General features: G+C 46.1%; 1 protein-coding gene across 1 annotated transcript in view; it reads right to left on the bottom strand.

Annotated features, from left to right (window-relative positions):
* LOC116812242 (arylsulfatase L-like) overlaps positions 1-16325 on the bottom strand; it is an 18714-nt gene that overhangs the window by 1208 nt on the left and 1181 nt on the right. Inside the window, exons 2-7 of the mRNA XM_058441818.1 lie at positions 14012-14133; positions 11712-11834; positions 7896-8319; positions 4597-4733; positions 1615-1749; positions 433-569 (exon numbers count right to left, since the gene is read on the bottom strand). Coding sequence (XP_058297801.1) covers positions 433-569; positions 1615-1749; positions 4597-4733; positions 7896-8319; positions 11712-11834; positions 14012-14133 — 1078 coding nt within the window. The remainder of the gene's footprint in view (positions 1-432; positions 570-1614; positions 1750-4596; positions 4734-7895; positions 8320-11711; positions 11835-14011; positions 14134-16325) is intronic.

Raw genomic sequence — 16325 nt, 5'->3', positions numbered from 1 at the left:
GAGTTTCACCGTGTTGGCCAGGCTGGTCTCGAACTCCTAACCTCAAGTGATCCACCCGCCTTGGCCTCCGAAAGCATTGGGATTACAGGTGTGAGCCGCTGTGCCTGGCCTCCACAATCCTTTATCTTAACCCAGACATTCCTTTCTATTGATCCCAGGTCTTTAGAGAAACTCGACGAATTGTCGACCAGGAAATGTTTAAATCTACCTGCAGGCTGGAAGCCCCCCGGCTTTGAGTTGTCCCACGTTTCTGGACCAAACCAATGTGTCTCTTATATGTATTTGATTGCTGTCTCATGCCTCCCTAAAATGTATAAAACCAAGCTGCGTCCTGACCACGTTGGGCACACGTTCTCGGGACCTCCTGAGGGCTGTGTCACGGGCCATGGTCACTCCTATTTGGCTCAGAATAAACCTCTTCAAATGTTTTACAGAGTTTAGCTCTTTCACCGACATGATGATGGTTACACAACTCTGATCATCTACTAAAAACTCCTTAATTGTGCACAAAAACGTGGCAGGCCACGTCTCACGAACACAGGCCTCCGTAACAACTGTTTCAGCACTGACTGAGTGGTGAGGTTAAATAGTAAAAGCTGAAACAACCAGTGCCTGTATACAAAGGCTGGGATATAACAAAAGCCCCCCCGGAGTTTTGCCCAGGCCTCTCCTGGGCCTTGAAGCGTGACAAGATAACGAAGGAATTCTTAGCAGGACCCGGTTAGGATTAAACAAGTTTTATCAGAGGTCTGAACAATCTCCCCAGACCTCCGTGATTTAGCAGGAGACAAGGTAAGGGTAATCAGCCCTGGCACCTGGACCCATTTATTTATTTGTTTATTTATTTATTTTATTATTTTTGTTGTTGTTGAGATGGAGACTCTCTATTGCTTAGGCTGGAGTGTAGTGGCGCGATCTCGGCTCACTGCAACCTCCGCCTCCCAGGTTCAAGCGATTCTTCTGCCTCAGCCTCCCGAGTAGCTGGGACTACAGGCGTGTGCCACCATGCCCAGCTAATTTTTGTATTTTTAGTAGAGACGAGGTTTCACCATGTTGGCCGGGTTGGTCTCAAATTCCTGACTTCAGGTGATCTACGCACCTCGGCTTCCCAAAGCGCTGGGATTACAGGCATGAACCACCATGCCCGGCCACCTGGACCCATTTAGATTAAGTAAATTTCTTAGTCTCCAGGACTCAGACCTTAGTTATAGGTTAGAAGAAGTTCATCACTAATGTCTTTAGATGAATGCACACTTACAGGTAGGCATACAGCTTAGAAGGTATAGAAGCTCTGGAGAACTTTGTAATTCTGAGTTGGTCTGGCAACAATTTCCAGACCTTCTCCCTGTAACCGGTTACAGAAATAAACTCCCTCCTCTCCCAGTTCATCTGCATCTCAATTTTGAACCACCAGAATAAGCAGCCTGACCCTCAGTTTGGTCCAGGAACAAAAATTCAAACTGGAGTGTGTCAAATCACCACTTTCGCCCTGGGTTGGAAAAATCACTGTCCCTGAGCAGTAATATCGACCCTCCTGGAATAGATTGCCCTGTTGGGAATTGCAGGGAAGAGAGAAACTTGCAAGACGAGGATCTGGGAGCATCTCAGTCTTACCTTTATAAATTCCATTCCAGCCACCATACTGGGTGCTTCCAAGTTGATTCTCTAGGGAACCACCATGATCTGATGTAAAATAAATGAGGGTGCTGTTGGTCAAGCCTTCCATGTCCAAAGTGTCAAGGATCTGTCCTGCAAAGAACAGATGTTTCTGAGGCCGTTGAAATGGAAAAATCTCAGAAATGCAGCTCTGAAGTGTATGCTTTAGCATTTAGGGGCTATCCACAAGAATGAATCCTTAGTTTTAATGCATAATGGAAGTCAGTTGTTGTATAATTTTGATATCCTTTGTTGGAGATTGATGTATGACTTTCTATGCACCCCATCCTTTGGTCAGAATTTTAGGCAACCTACAAGGACAAAATATCAAAAACTTAAAAGTGCAGCATGCAGGCTGGGCGCAGTGGCTCACACCTGTAATCCCAGCACTTTAGGAGGCCGAGGCAGGAGGATCATTTGGGGTCAGGAGTTGGAGACCATCCTGGCCAACAAGATGAAACTACATCTCTACTAAAAATACAAAAGTTAGCCAGGCGTGGTGGCACATGCTTGTAGTACCAGCTACTTGGGAGGCTGAGGCAGGAGAATAGCTTGAACCCGGGAAGTGGAGATTGCCGTGAGCTGAGATCACGCCACTGCGCTCCAGCCTGGGTGACAGAGTGAGACTCGGTCTCAAAAAAAAAAAAAAAGTGAGGCATGTGAATATTCCTGAGAAGAAAGCATAGGCTGAAAATGCAGACCAGTCCTCAAAAGTGACGCTGAGCTTCTTGCAGCCACATGCAAGGGAACTCATGTCATTAATGTCACTCACAGTTGGCTAGGCACAGTGGCTCATGCCTGAAATCTGAGCAATTTGGGAGGCTGAGGTGGGAGGCTCTTTGAGCCTATGAGTTTGAGACCAGCCTGAACAACACAGCAAGAACTCGTCTCTACAAATAATGAAAAAATTAGCCGGGTGTGGTAGTACACACCTGTGGTCCCAGGTACTTGGGAGGCTGAGGTGGGAGGATTGCTTGAGCCTGGGAAGATAGGGTGCAGTGAGCCATGGTTGCACCACTGCACTCCGGCCTGGGTAAGAGCGAGACCCTGTTGGCCAGGCGTGGTGGCTCACACCTGTCATCCCAGCACTTTGGGAGGCCAAGGTGGGCGGATCACAAGGTCAGCAGCTCGAGACAAGCCTGGCCAACATGGTGAAACCCCATCTCTACTAAAAATACAAAAATTAGCCAGGCATGGTGGCAGTTGCCTGTAATCCCAGCTACTCTGGAGGCTGAGGCAGGAGAATCGCTTGAACCTGGGAGGCGGAGGTTGCAGTGAGCCAAGACCGTGCCATTGCACTGCAGCCTGGGCAACAGAGTGAGACTCAGTCTCAAAAAAAAAAAAAAAAAAAAGTGAGACCCTGTCACACACACACAATTAACTTTTTCTCCTTCCATGCCTAGCTTGTTGAGGAAACAATTTTTTTTTTTTTTAAATACGTCGTTCACCCAAATCTCTGATGGCAATTATTCTGAGGATCCTGGGATTCGCAGCCCACCACCACCTAAATAAACCCTGGGGTTCCTAAGTTCTTTTTTGGGAGGCAGGGATGTGCTGTGCCCGTATACAGGTACTCACCCATCCCTGACTCACTCAAGCAATATTCCCCTTCCATCCTGTTCCAAACCCAGGAAATATAATGAGTGAATGAGGCAAGACAATCTGGCCCCACAGGAGTTTATATTCCCCTGGGGGAAATGGAAAATCAACCTGCCTAACACATGGTCATGAAGAGAAGCAATGGTGATGCTGTGTTAGGAAAAAAAGAAGAAGACAGAAAGAAGAAAGAAGAAGAGGAAGAAGTGGAAGAGGAAGAAGAAGGAGGAGGAGGAGGAATATGAAGAAGAAGAAGAAGAAGAAGAAAAGAAGAAGAAGAAGAAAAGAAGAAGAAGAAGAAGAAGAAGAAGAAGGAAAGAAGAAGAAGAAGACGAAAAGAAGAAGAAGAAGAAGAAGAAGAAGAGGAGGAGAAAGGAGGAAGAGGAGGAGGAAAACAAAGGCAAAACCAAAAAGGACCACAGGAGAATGGGGGAGAAGATGATTGGGGAGGAGCTACTTTAGGGGTGTGTCAGGGCAGGCTCTGAAGAGGAGCCAGTGAAGCCTGAGGAAGCATTCCAGGAGGGAACAGCAGGTGTGGAAGCCCTGACAGGGGACAAATGTGAAAGATACTGTGTGGCGTCCACGTGGCCAGAATGCAGCAGGTGGGGAGGACAAGGGGGTTGGGTAGAGGTCAGACTGGGATCTGGGCAGCAGCAGGTCATGGGGCTTTTGTAGGTGATAGGAGGAAATGTAGTCCTATTTTCAGCGCAGTGGAGCCACTAGCCACTCTACAGCAGAGAGGAATTTTATCTGCTCTTTCTTTCATTTGTCTACCACACGGCAATAGGATGTAGACATCTTTGGGGCCAAAATTCTGTATGCCACTTGGGAATTAAGACGTGGAAATCTCTGAGGTCATTATTCTCTCTAACACATGGGGATTAAGACGTGGACATCTTTGGAGTCATTATTCTGTCTAGCACATGGGAATTAGGATGTGGACATCTTTGGGGCCATTATTCTGTCTCCCACATGGGGATTAGAAAGTGGCTATCTTTGGGGCCATTTTTATGTCTACCACATCAAGATTAGGACGTGGATGTCTTTGCAGCCATTATTCTGTCTAGGGAGTGGACAGCTTTGGGGATGTCATTCTTTCTGCCACATGGGATTAAGATGTGGACATCTTTGGCCGAATCGCATTGCCTCCCATGCATGTGTTATGGAATTCACCCTCTACTAATGGAGTGAAGATCTGTGCTATAATATTTTGGACTCTTAAAATCCAATCGTACTGCAATCGCTGTTCTGCATCTTCTGTCTTTAACCTTCTCATTCTTTGTTTCCTTTCCTGCTTCTATTGCTGGAGGGGAAGCAGCCCGTTTTCCCTGGAAGTGCACTCACCTACCATCCAGTCCATCTCCTCTACGTTGTCCCCATACAGCCCGTGGAGACTCTTCCCGAGGAAGTTCTCCATAGTGATAAGAGGGATGTGAACGTGCAAAAAGGAAACAAAGAGGAGGAAAGGCCCATGCTTATTCCTAAAAATAAATACAAAGCAATTCAGGTTACTTTTTTGGTAAAACAGAGATTGAAGTCCTGTAGATACTAAATCCGGATCTCACTTGTCACACCATTACTCAAATGTCCTCTCAACTCTGCTCACCAAAAAGAAACACTCAAAACTCTTCTTCAACAGAAAAATAATTCTTATATTTAGCAATCTTCCTTTTTTTTTTTTTTTTTGGCTATTTTAAAGATGGGGTCTTACTCTGTTACCCAGGCTGGAGTGCAGTGACATGATCTCAGCTCACTGCAGCCTCAGTCTCCCAGGCTCAAGTGATCCTCCCACCTCAGCCTCCCAAGTAGCTGGGGCCACGGGCATGTGCTAACAGGCCCAGCTAATTTTTTTTTTTTTTTTGGTAGAGACAAGGTCTCACTATGTTTACTAGGCTGGTCTTGAACTCCTCGGCTCAAGTGACCTGCCCCTGCCCATCTCGGCCTTCCAAAGTGCTGGGATTACAGGCATGAGCTACCATGCCTTTCTGGTCTGTTACCTCTCTCTCTTTTTTTTTTGAGACGGATTCTGGCTCTGTTGCCCAGGCTGGGGTGCAGTGGCATGATCTCAGCCCACTGCAACCTCTGCCTCCCAGGTTCAAGCAGTTCTCCTGCCTCAGCCTCCCGAGTAGCTGGGATCACAGGCGTGCGCCACCACGCCCATCTTGTTTAAGACTCTTTAACATCATGACTTTTCCCTTCCCTTCTGAAATCTATTTAAAAATCCACACTGGGCCAGGCGTGGTGGCTCACACCTGCAATCCCAGCATTTTGGGAGGCTGAGGCAGGAACATTGCTTCAGCCTAGGAGTTCAAGACCAGCATGGGAAACATAGCAAGACCCCATCTCTACTAAAAATGCAAAAATTAGTGGGGTGTGGTGACATGCACCTGCACTCCCAACTGCTCAGGAGGGTGGGGTGGGAGGATTGCTTGACCCTGGGAGGAGGAGGTTGCAGTGAGCTGAGACTGCGCCACTGCACTTCAGCCTGGACAACAGGATTAAAATCCTGTCTCAAAATAAATAAATAAATAAAAACCCATACTGGTCTAATGCATCTTTTTCCCCCCGAATATTAAAATGTTCTAACTCTACTACTTAATGCAAAGTTAAAAGAACTGTAGGTTACTGTCTGACATGACTTTTATTTTGTTCAATTATTTCAATATCTATTTTTAACCTCAAGCTTTAGCTTATAGAATAAGTGGTGCCGCACATTCCATTTTCTTTATAATTGCTACCACGTAGTGAGGATTAGGACATAAAATAGTTATAAAAACACACTTTACGAATGAGGCATATAGGGTTATTCATATTATTTCCATTGTCCTCCTTGAAAGCAGTATTTTAGCTTCTCCCTCCCTTCACCCGGCCTTCATGGTCTAATCTAGATCCTTGAAGCGTAAGAGCAATGGTGAAGGTGTTAGCCTTAATTAGAACACGTCAGGCTGGGCATGGTGTCTCATGCCTGTAATCTCAGCACTTTGGGAGGCTGAGGCAGGAGGATCACTTGAGCCCAGGAGTTCGAGGCCAGCCTGGGCAACACAGCCAGATCCTGTCACATTTAAAATCCAAAAGAACACAACAGTCTCACTTGCTTTAATTTGCAAGCTAATTGTCAATGTCCTTCCTGTCATACAGTAGGTATTGCCATGAAGAACTCTCTAAGAGGCTGGATGCAGTGGCTCACGCCTGTAATCCCAGCACTTTGGGGAGCCGAGGCAGGTAGATCACTTGAGGTCAGGAGTTCAAGACCAGCCTGGCCAACATGGCAAAACCCGTCTCTACTAAAAATATAAAAGTTATCTGGGCATGGTGGTGCATGCCTGTAATCCCAGCTACTTGGGAGGCTGAGGTACAGGAATTGCTTGAACTCAGGAGTGGAGGTTGCAGTGAGCCAAGATTGCACCACTGCAGTCCAGCCTGGGCCATAGCTCGAGACTCTGTCTCAAAAAAAAAAAAAAAAAAAAAAAAAATTCTCTAAGAATGTTGTAGGAGATGATGATAATCTCATTGTCACCAGGTAAGTTGACTTTTGATGGTGTCACCATCTTTACTAGAATGCCCTTGGGGAGCATGTAAATAGCTGTGTAGTATTGAGAACTATTTTCATCCCATTTCTCCTGGTCCCACACAGGAAGTTTCCTTGCCATAAAATTGACTGCAGGCTGAATTCTGCCAAAAGACATTTGACTTCTGATGATAGACATTTTTTTAAGTTTATAATTTATTATAAAGCCCTTCAGGTGATGCAGTTTACTTAGTGTCCGTAGTGATCCGAGGATGCTAATGGAATAAGACTGACCCCAGAGTAGCAGCAAATTCCAGCTGACCTGTAACAATTTCTTTTTGAGACAAGGCCTTGCTCTGTCGCCCAGGCTACCTTCATAGCCTCACTACATAGCCTCAACTTCCTGGGCTCAAGTGATTCTCCTGCCTCAGCCTCCCAAGTAGCTGGGCCTACAAGTCCATGCCACCACAGCCAGCTAATTTTTAAAATTTTTGTAGAAATGGGGTCTTGCTGTGTTGTCCAGGCTTGTCTCTAACTTCTGGCCTCAAATTATCCTCTTGCCTCAGTCTCCCGAGTAGCTGGGATAACAGGTGTGTACCACCATGCCCAGCTCAGCTGTAACAATGTTTTAATGGACACAAGGCAAGTCACAGGGCTGCACTGACCCTCATCTATGCCTCATTCTTACCAAAAATTTGTCCTTCTGGGTCATGGCTATCCCATTCTTCAAACATCAATTGAAGAAGAAGACTTTTTTTTTTTTTTTTTTTTTTTTTTTTTGAGACGGGTTCTCCCTGTGTCACCCAGGCTGGAGTGCAGTGATGTGACCTCAACTCACTGCAACCTCCACTTCCCAGGCTCAAGTGATTCTCCCACCTCAGCCTCCCGAGTAGCTGGGATTACAAGCATGCACCACCACATTGGGCTAATTTTTGTATTTTTAGTAGAGACGGGGTTTCACCATGTTGGCCAGGCTGGTCTCGAACTCCTGACCTCAGGTGATCCTCCCACCTCGGCCTCCAGAACCACTGGGATTACAGGAATGAGCCACCATGCCTGACTGAAGAAGACTATTTAGGATGCGTTTTCATTCCAAAGCTGAGTGCTTGGAGGAAGCTGACCCTTTTCTGCTGACCTTTTGAGAAAGGACGCAACCTCCTGCAGAATAAGGGGCGTCGTTCTTTGGAAGCACATGGGCTGCTCCGTGATGGTGTGGTTTCTCATCAGAAAGCAATCGGCATGGACAATCAGAGCACCCACAAAATAGGAGCTTGTGAGGAGGAGGACGGCCGAAAGGGCTGACCAGATGACCGGCGTCCACGAGACGGGTATCAGGTGTGTGAGCTTCCCTGCTACCAGTGTGAGGGCAACCAAGGCCAGGACTTGGAAGAAGAAGTTGAGTTTTTGTTCCAGGTTCACACGCTTCTCTGAGAGTTCCCAGCGGGCGCAATCACCCATCAAGGAGAAAGGCATTCCGTAGAAGTGGTCAAAGCCATGGTGGAGAGGGTGGTGGCAATGATCGCTGGCTGACTCACAGTTGAGACCCAGATGCCATTTTCCTGCGAGGCAAAAAGGATGTTGATGTGACAAGCATCTGAGCATAACTGGACATGTCGATATTGACTGTTTGTCACATTCCTGATACTCTGTTAGACACTGGGGGGCCGGGAGATTGCAAAGAAGTGTGGGCAGCATTAGCTGTTATTTGCACCACAATCTGGCCTCATCGTTTCAGGGGAATGAGGACCCCATGTGTCAGCTTTAACCAAAATATTAGTTACCTGTGACAGGTGGAACAAATTACTGTAAAACTTTTCGTTTAATACAACAGAAATCTATCCTCTCCCAGTCCTAGAGACCAGGAGTCTGAGATCAAAGTGTCTCCAGGCCACACTCAGATTGGAGGCTCTAGAGGAGGATCCTTCCTGCCTCTGCCAGCTCCTGAGGGCTCCAGGCCTCCCTGGGCTTATGGCCGCATCACTCTGGTCTCCATCTCCATGTTTCCATGGTGTTGTCCTCTGTGTGTGTCTGTGACCTAATCTCTTGTCTTATGAGGACAGCAGTCATTGCAGTAGGGCCCACTGTAGAGACCTCATCTTTACTTGATTATATTGCAGTGACTCTATTGTGAGCTGGATCCTGGCCTGCTTCAAATTCATGAGTTTAGGCCCTAACACCCAGGACCTCAGAATGTGACTGTTTGGAGACAGGGTGTTCAAAGAGATAATTAAGATAAAATGAGGTCATTAGTTTGGGCACTGATTTGGTTTGGCTGTGTCCTCATGCAAATCTCACCTTGAGTTGTAATAATCCCTATGTGTGAAGGGTGGGGCCAGGTGGAGATAATTGAATCATGGCGGTGGTTTCCCCTATACTGTGCTCATGGTAGTGAATGAGTCTCACAAGATCTGATGGTTTTATAAATGGGCGTTCCCCTGCACATGCCCTCTTGCCTGCCGCCATGTAAGACATGCCTTTGCTTCTCCTTTGCCTTCCACCATGATTGTAAGGCCTCCCTAGCCATGTGAAACTGGAAGTCCATTAAACCTCTTTTCTTTATAAATTACCCAGTCTTGGGTATGTCTTTATTAGCGGTGTGAGAACAGACTAATGCAGGCTCTAATCTGACAGAACTTGTGTCCTATAAGAAGAGGATATTAGGACACAGACACACACATACTCTCTCCAGAGCTCTAGGGGATGATCCTTCCTTCCTCTCCCAGCTCCTGGTGGCTCCAGCTATCCCTTGGCTTGTGGTCACATCACTTTAATCACACTGCTTTCTCCTCTCTGTGGCCCAACCTTCCTCTACCTCCATGTTAAATGAAGCCTTGTCCTTGCACAGTGGGCCCAGCTGGATAATTCAGGATCATCTTCTCACCTCAAGATTGTTCACTTAATCACATTTACAAAGACTCTTTTTGCTTATAAGCTAATATTTGCTAGATTCGGAGGTTAGGGCCTGACATCTCTGGGGATCATTATTTAGTCTATTGCACCTTGTTTTGCAGTACAATGATGAAGGCCAGAAAGCACCATGTGATATCATCAGCATGGGCAAAAGACTTCTGGACTTCGGAATTGTTCTCTCTTTGAGAAACCAGTATCATAGTGGCCATGGTTGAAGTGGGTGGTGGGTTTTGCAAGGCACACCTTTCAAATTCAGTCAAAGGAATATACTCTTTGCTTCCACATAGCCACTACTATGGCGTTGACAAAGAGATGTCAGCCACCCCAATGCTGTCTGCCATCTGGAAAACCTCATGATTTCCCAATGAATATCCCATAAGGATAGACTCTTCTGTCTTAGAAAAATTATAGTTGGCTGGGCATGGTGGTTCACAACTATAATCCCAGCACTTTGGGAGGCCGAGGTGAGAGGATTGCTTGTGCCCAGGATTGCTTGAGACTAGCCTGGGTAGCATGGGAAGACCCTGTCTCTACAAAAAAAAAAAAAAAAAAAGAAAAAATTAACTGGGCATGGTGGTGCAAGCCTGTAGTACCAGCTGCTTGGGAGACTAAGGTGGGAGGATCACTTGAGTCTGGGAGGTCGAGACTGCAGTGAGCTGTGACTGCACCATTGCCTTCTAGCCTGAGTAACAGAGTGAGTACCCTGTTTAAAAAAACAAAAGTCTATTGGAAAAAATACACCTTTGTTTGACAGCGATGACTGAATCTCCCCAGAACTTTTTTTTTTTTTGGTAAAAAATTAAACAAAGAACATTTTATAATTTTTAAGTTTTAGAAATATATAATTTATTGAATTTTATACTCATTGTATCCACTAGTCATGTTGTTTGTTATCAATAAATGGAACTGTTGATAAAAATCATTACTATAACACAATAATGATAACGGCAACTTGGTCTCCTCTCAAGGAACTATTGTCATTAATTTTATTTTTCATCCAATACATGACATGCTTTGTTGACTTGTAGAAAAATAACCATGTTAGTTATAGAAGCTGACAGGGAGGTATTAAATCTAGTAAAGACATTTTCATACACACCAAAGGGAAAAATAGGTAGCATTACAGAAATTTTTGATAAAAGAATATATTTTTTCTTATTTTTTTTATCATGGTCTACGAGAACATTGTGTGAGATGCCAAATATTTCATTAAGTTGATGTTCCTTTTCTTTCTTTCTTTTTCTTTTTTTGTAGAGACAGGGTTTTGCCATGCTGCCCAGGCTGGTCTCAAACTCCTGGCCTCAAGTGATCCACCCACCTTGGCCTCCCAAAGTGCTGGGATGACAGGCGTGAGCCACCGCGCCCGGCCAGAGTCACTTTTGTAAGGGCACTAATCCCACACATGAGGCTCCACCTTCACGACCTCGTCACTTCCCAGAGGCTTCACCTCCTACCACCATCACCTGGGGGCTAAGAGTTTCAACATAGGAATTTTAGGGGGACACAAACATTTAGATGGCAGCACTGAACTAGCCAAGTTGATCCATAAACCAACCATAAAAGAGCTGAAAGTGTTCAGTCTAAGACATTAATGTCTAAGACAAAAAGTCCACGTGAAGGGTGGGAGAGGATCCCACAGAACAAAGAAGCAATTATGTGTTGTGCAACAGAGCTTGGAACATATGCCATAGGCATGAGCACATTTTATTTTTTAATTTATTATTATAATTTTTTTTGTAGACGTGGGGTCTTGCTATGTTGCCCAGGCAGGTTTCAAACTCCTGGGCTCAAGCAATCCATCCGCCTCGGCCTCTCAAAGTACTGGGATTATAGGCATGAGCCACCTTGCCTGATCTAGTATTTCTGGAGTATCTACTTTGCAGAAAACAACCGGGAAAGTAACATGGTTCCTAGATACATGCAGCTTTCTGTCTACTGGGAAATCCCACAGCACCTCACCCATTTTCCTTTCCAAACTTTTTAGCTGAATGTCCCTCCCATATAAAAGTCACGTGCTTACCACTTTTAAAAACGTACATACCAATGAGTCCAGTGGCATAGCCTTTCTCTTTCAGTATTTTTGCAAAAGTTGTCTCATTTGTTGGAAGACCTCCAGATGCTCCGGTCCACTGAAGAACACGGTAACCAATGCTGGAAACCATCCCTTTGAGCAATTATTAAGAAAAAGAATTACTGTTACACATTTTTTTTCTGTTTGTTATTTATTATTTATTTAAAAGTAGAACACTTGGTAAAAATCTCTCTTACTTAAAAGTAAATTGAAAATGGACTTCCTATATGACTGCCTAGTGGATTGCATTTTTGGCAGCAAAGTAAATGATTAATTTATTGAAAACGTTAGTGAGAAGCTGGACTTTCCTGTTATGTGCAGGTTATAAGCAATATAATTCAGTGGAAAAAGAATAAAAATTTTAAATGGTTTTTTGTTGGTTAATTAATTTATTTAAAGATGGGGTCTTGTTCTGTTGTCCAGGCTGGAATGCAGTGGTGTAATCAATGCCCACTGCAGTCTCGACCACCTGGGCTGAAACGATCCTCCCACCTCAGCTACCTGAGTAGCTGGGACTACAGGTGCGCACCACCACACCTGGCTAATTTTTAAATTTTTTGCAGAGAGAGGGTCTCACTCTGTCACCCAGGCTTGAGTGCAGTGGCATGACTATAGATCACTGTAGCCTTGAACTCCTGGGCTCAACTGATCCTCCCACCTCAGTCTCCCAAGTAGCTGGGACTATAGGGGCACACCACCATGCCTAGCTAATATTTTTAATTTTCTTGTAGAGACGGGGTCTCACTATGTTGCCCAGGCTGGTCTTGAACTCCTAGACTCAAGTAAATCCTCCCACCTCAGCCTCCTAAAGTGTTGGGATTAGAGACATGAGCCATTGTGCCTGACCTAAAAATGATTTTATAATTTCATCAAACTCTTGATATAATCCAAAGGTTCTCAAAGTTGTCTGCCCATTGGAATTGTGTGGGGAGCTTCAAAATATTCTGACGCCTGGTTATCACCCCAGGGGTGCTAATTTTTATTGGTTTTGGGTGGAACTTGGGCTTTGGGATGGTAGGAGTATCCTCTGGATGATTCTAACGTACTGACAAGGTTGGTAGCCGCTGATAAAATTTTATTCTGCTCTCCAGACATTCCAAATCTCTACCCAAGGGTTTTTTTGTTTGTTTGTTTGTTTGTTTGTTTGTTTCGAGATGGAGTCTTGCTCTGTCACCCAGGCTGGAGTGCAGTGGCGCGATCTCGGCTCACTGCAACCTCCGCCTCCCGGGTTCAAGCAATTATACTGCCTCAGCCTCCCAAGTAGCTGGGATTACAGGCACTCATCATCACACCCAGCTAATTTTTGTATTTTCAGTAGAGATGGGGTTTCCCCATGTTGGCCAGGCTGGTCTCGAACTCCTGACCTCAGGTGATCTGCCTGCCTGGGCCTCCCAAAGTGCTGGGATTATAGGCATGAGCCACAGTGCCGAGCCTCTACCCAAGTGCTTTAAAATGTAGGTGTTATGTATTATTATTATTAAGCTTTTATCATTATTCAGCTATGGCAAGGCCAACAGATCAGGAGATGACTGTCATTGGAGAGATAGTTTATTACTCACAGTTTCTGATAGTTTATTACTCACAGTTCAAGAGGACGCAGGGGTGAGCCATGCTGTGTGACTATATGGGGAAGCTCCAGGGTTGGTCAGGAGGCAGAGGGAGTGAGGGGAAAGCATGGAAAAAGCCTTTCTTATTTATTGTTTTTTCTTTTTTGGAAAGTAATGGGCAAGGTAGGGTAAGCCGGCTTAAGACTGGCCAGTTCGTACAATTTCCGTGGGCTTTCATCTGCAGGGGCTGTCCCTAGAAAGCTGGCACCTGATTCTGGGGGGATTAGGGCAAAGAGAGAGTGGCCCCATATATGAACATCTCATAAGGGTGATGGTTGGGGGTGTGGGCTCTGGACTGATTGGTTTATCCATGAAAGGTGCACTCCCAGATGACTTGTTTGCTGTCTCTAAGAATTGGCTAGCCCTGGGAGGGCCAGTCCTGCCAAGGTCAGCAAAGCCCTAAGATGTCAAAGCATCAGAACATAAAAGCTGCCTGGGCACGGTGGCTCACACCTGTAATCCCAGCACTCTGGGAGGTCAAGGAGCGGGGATCTTTTGAGCCCAGCATTTCAAGACCAGCATGGGCAAGATAGAGAGAACACCCCCCCAATCTCTATTTAAATAATAAAAAAAAAAACTAATAAAAAAACCAAAATGTAAAAACTAGAAACTGTGATGAATATACCAGGCTGCACCCTTGTGTAGTTGTAAAGAGAGACTGACCTGATCGCACAGGGTATCTGCCCGTGAGGAAGGCAGCTCTGCTCGGGGTGCACAAAGATGCGGCAGAGATGTGTTGGGTCAGCTTCACGCCGTCCTCTGCAAGGCGGTCAATATTTGGAGTCCTATGGAGGGACAAATTAACAGCTTTACTTGTTAAAATTAGACAGGCTTTTCATAAGCATAGCTACATGCTACTTAGTAGAAGGTCTGCTGGTCATCGTTGAGTGCTTCAAGATGTTCTCAGGAATGACCCAAAGGTAATGTCAAAGATTTCTAATGTCTTCTGAACCTTCAAGGAAACGTCAACTCATTTAAATAGGAGTGAGTGGCTGGACGCGGTGGCTCATGCCTGTAATCCCAGCACTTTGGAAAGCCACGGCGGGAGGATCGTTTAGGGCCAGGAGTTCAAGACCAGCCAGGCCAACATGGCAAGACCCTGTCTCTACAAAAAAAACTACAAAAACAGAAAAATCAGCCAGGAATGGTGGTGCATGTCTGTAGCACCAGCTACTTGGGAGGCTGAGGAAGGAGGATTGCTTGAGCTCAGCAGTTTGAAGCTGCAGTGAGCTGTGACTGCAACACTGCACTTCAGCCTGGGTGACAGAGAGACAACCTGTCTCTATAATAAATAAATGAATGAGTAGATAGAGTGACTAAGTTTCCACAAGGCACTGTTGGTACTGAGAGACCAACCTCAGAGGGAATGCAGAACTGAGAGCCCAGGGCACCTTCTCTGGAGCTCACAGTGTTCATGGGAAGGTTTGACTTCATGGACGCCCACACACTGTAAGTACTACATGAGGGTGGAAGGCTGGAATTCGGACAGGAGGATGGACTAGCTCTAGTTCATAACAGATGGACACGCCATATTTTGGCATTAGGAGGGTGTGCACTTGTCTGTCTGAAGCAGAGCTTTTCAGCAGGGGAGGATTGAAATCCCGCATAAGTGCTGGGCTTGGCTAGGTGGATAGGGTTGGGAGTGAGACAGAGATCAATATTGGCCTTCCGCTTACAGGCAACGACACTGATTTCTCCTGTATGTTTGTTTATTTCTTTGTATTTTGAGACTGAGTCTCACTCTGTCACCCAGGCTGGAGTGCAGTGGCACTATTTGAGGCTCACTACAACCTCCCCCTCCCGGGTTCAGGTGATTCTCCTGCCTCAGCCTCCCAAGTAGCTGGGATTACAGGTGCCTGCCACCATGCCCAGCTAATTTTTGTATTTTTAGTAGAGACGGGGGTTTCACCATGTTGGCCAGGCTGGTCTCGAACTCCTGACCTCCAAGTGATCAGCCAGCCTTGGCCTCCCAAAGTGCTGGGATTACAGGCGTGAGCCACCACGGCCAGCCTATTTTTGGAAACAGGGTCTCACTCTGTCGCCCAGAGTGCGGTGGTCTGATCACAGTTCACTGCAACCTCAAACTCCTGGGCTCAAGTGACCCTCCCACACCTCGCCCTCTTGAATAACTAGGATTACAGGTGCATGCCATCGGGCCTGGCTAATTTTTTTTTTAAATTTAAAAATTAATGTGCCAGGCGTGGTGGCTCACGCCTGTAATCTCAGCACTTTGGGAGGCTGAGGCGGGAGGATCATGAGGTCAGGAGATCGAGACCATCCTGGCTAACATGGTGAAACCCCATCTCTACTAAAAATACAAAAAATTAGCGGGGCGTGGTGGCGGGCGCCTGTAGTCCCAGCTACTCGGGAGGCTGAGGCAGGAGAATGGCGTGGACCTGGGAGACGGAGCTGGCAGTGAGCAGAGATCGTGCCACTGCACCCTAGCCTGGGTGACAGAGCGAGACTCCGTCTCAAAAAAAAAAAAAAAAATTAATGTTTATATTTTGTAGAGACAGGATTTCACTATGTTTCCCAGGCTGGTCTTGAACTCCTGGCCTTAAGTGATCCTCCTGCCTCAGCCTCCCAAAGGGCTGGGATTACAGTCATGCCCAGCTGATAGCATTTCTAAAGCATTGTCCATTATGTACTGGGTGGATAAAAATCATATTTAAAAAATGAAATGAGGCCAGGCACAGTGGCTTGCACCTGTAGTCCCAGCGCTTTGGGAGGCTGAAGCGGGTGGATCACTTGAGGCCAGGAGTTCGAGACCAGCCTGGCCAATATGGCAAAACCCTGTCTCTACTAAAAATACAAAAATTATCCAGGCATGGTGGCGGGCGCCTGTAATCCCAGCTACCCTGGAGAGTGAGGCAGGAGAATCACTGGAATCCCGGAGGCAGAGGTTGCAGTGAGCCGAGATCGCGCCACTGCACTCCAGCCTGGGCAACACAGTGAGACTCTGTCTCAAAAAAAAAAA

The sequence above is a fragment of the Hylobates moloch genome, unplaced genomic scaffold, assembly GCF_009828535.3.
Source record: "Hylobates moloch isolate HMO894 unplaced genomic scaffold, HMol_V3 SCAFFOLD_7, whole genome shotgun sequence".
NCBI classification, from domain to species: domain Eukaryota; kingdom Metazoa; phylum Chordata; class Mammalia; order Primates; family Hylobatidae; genus Hylobates; species Hylobates moloch.
Note: the sequence above shows the minus strand (reverse complement) of the source record. Positions and strands in the feature narration are given on the sequence as shown.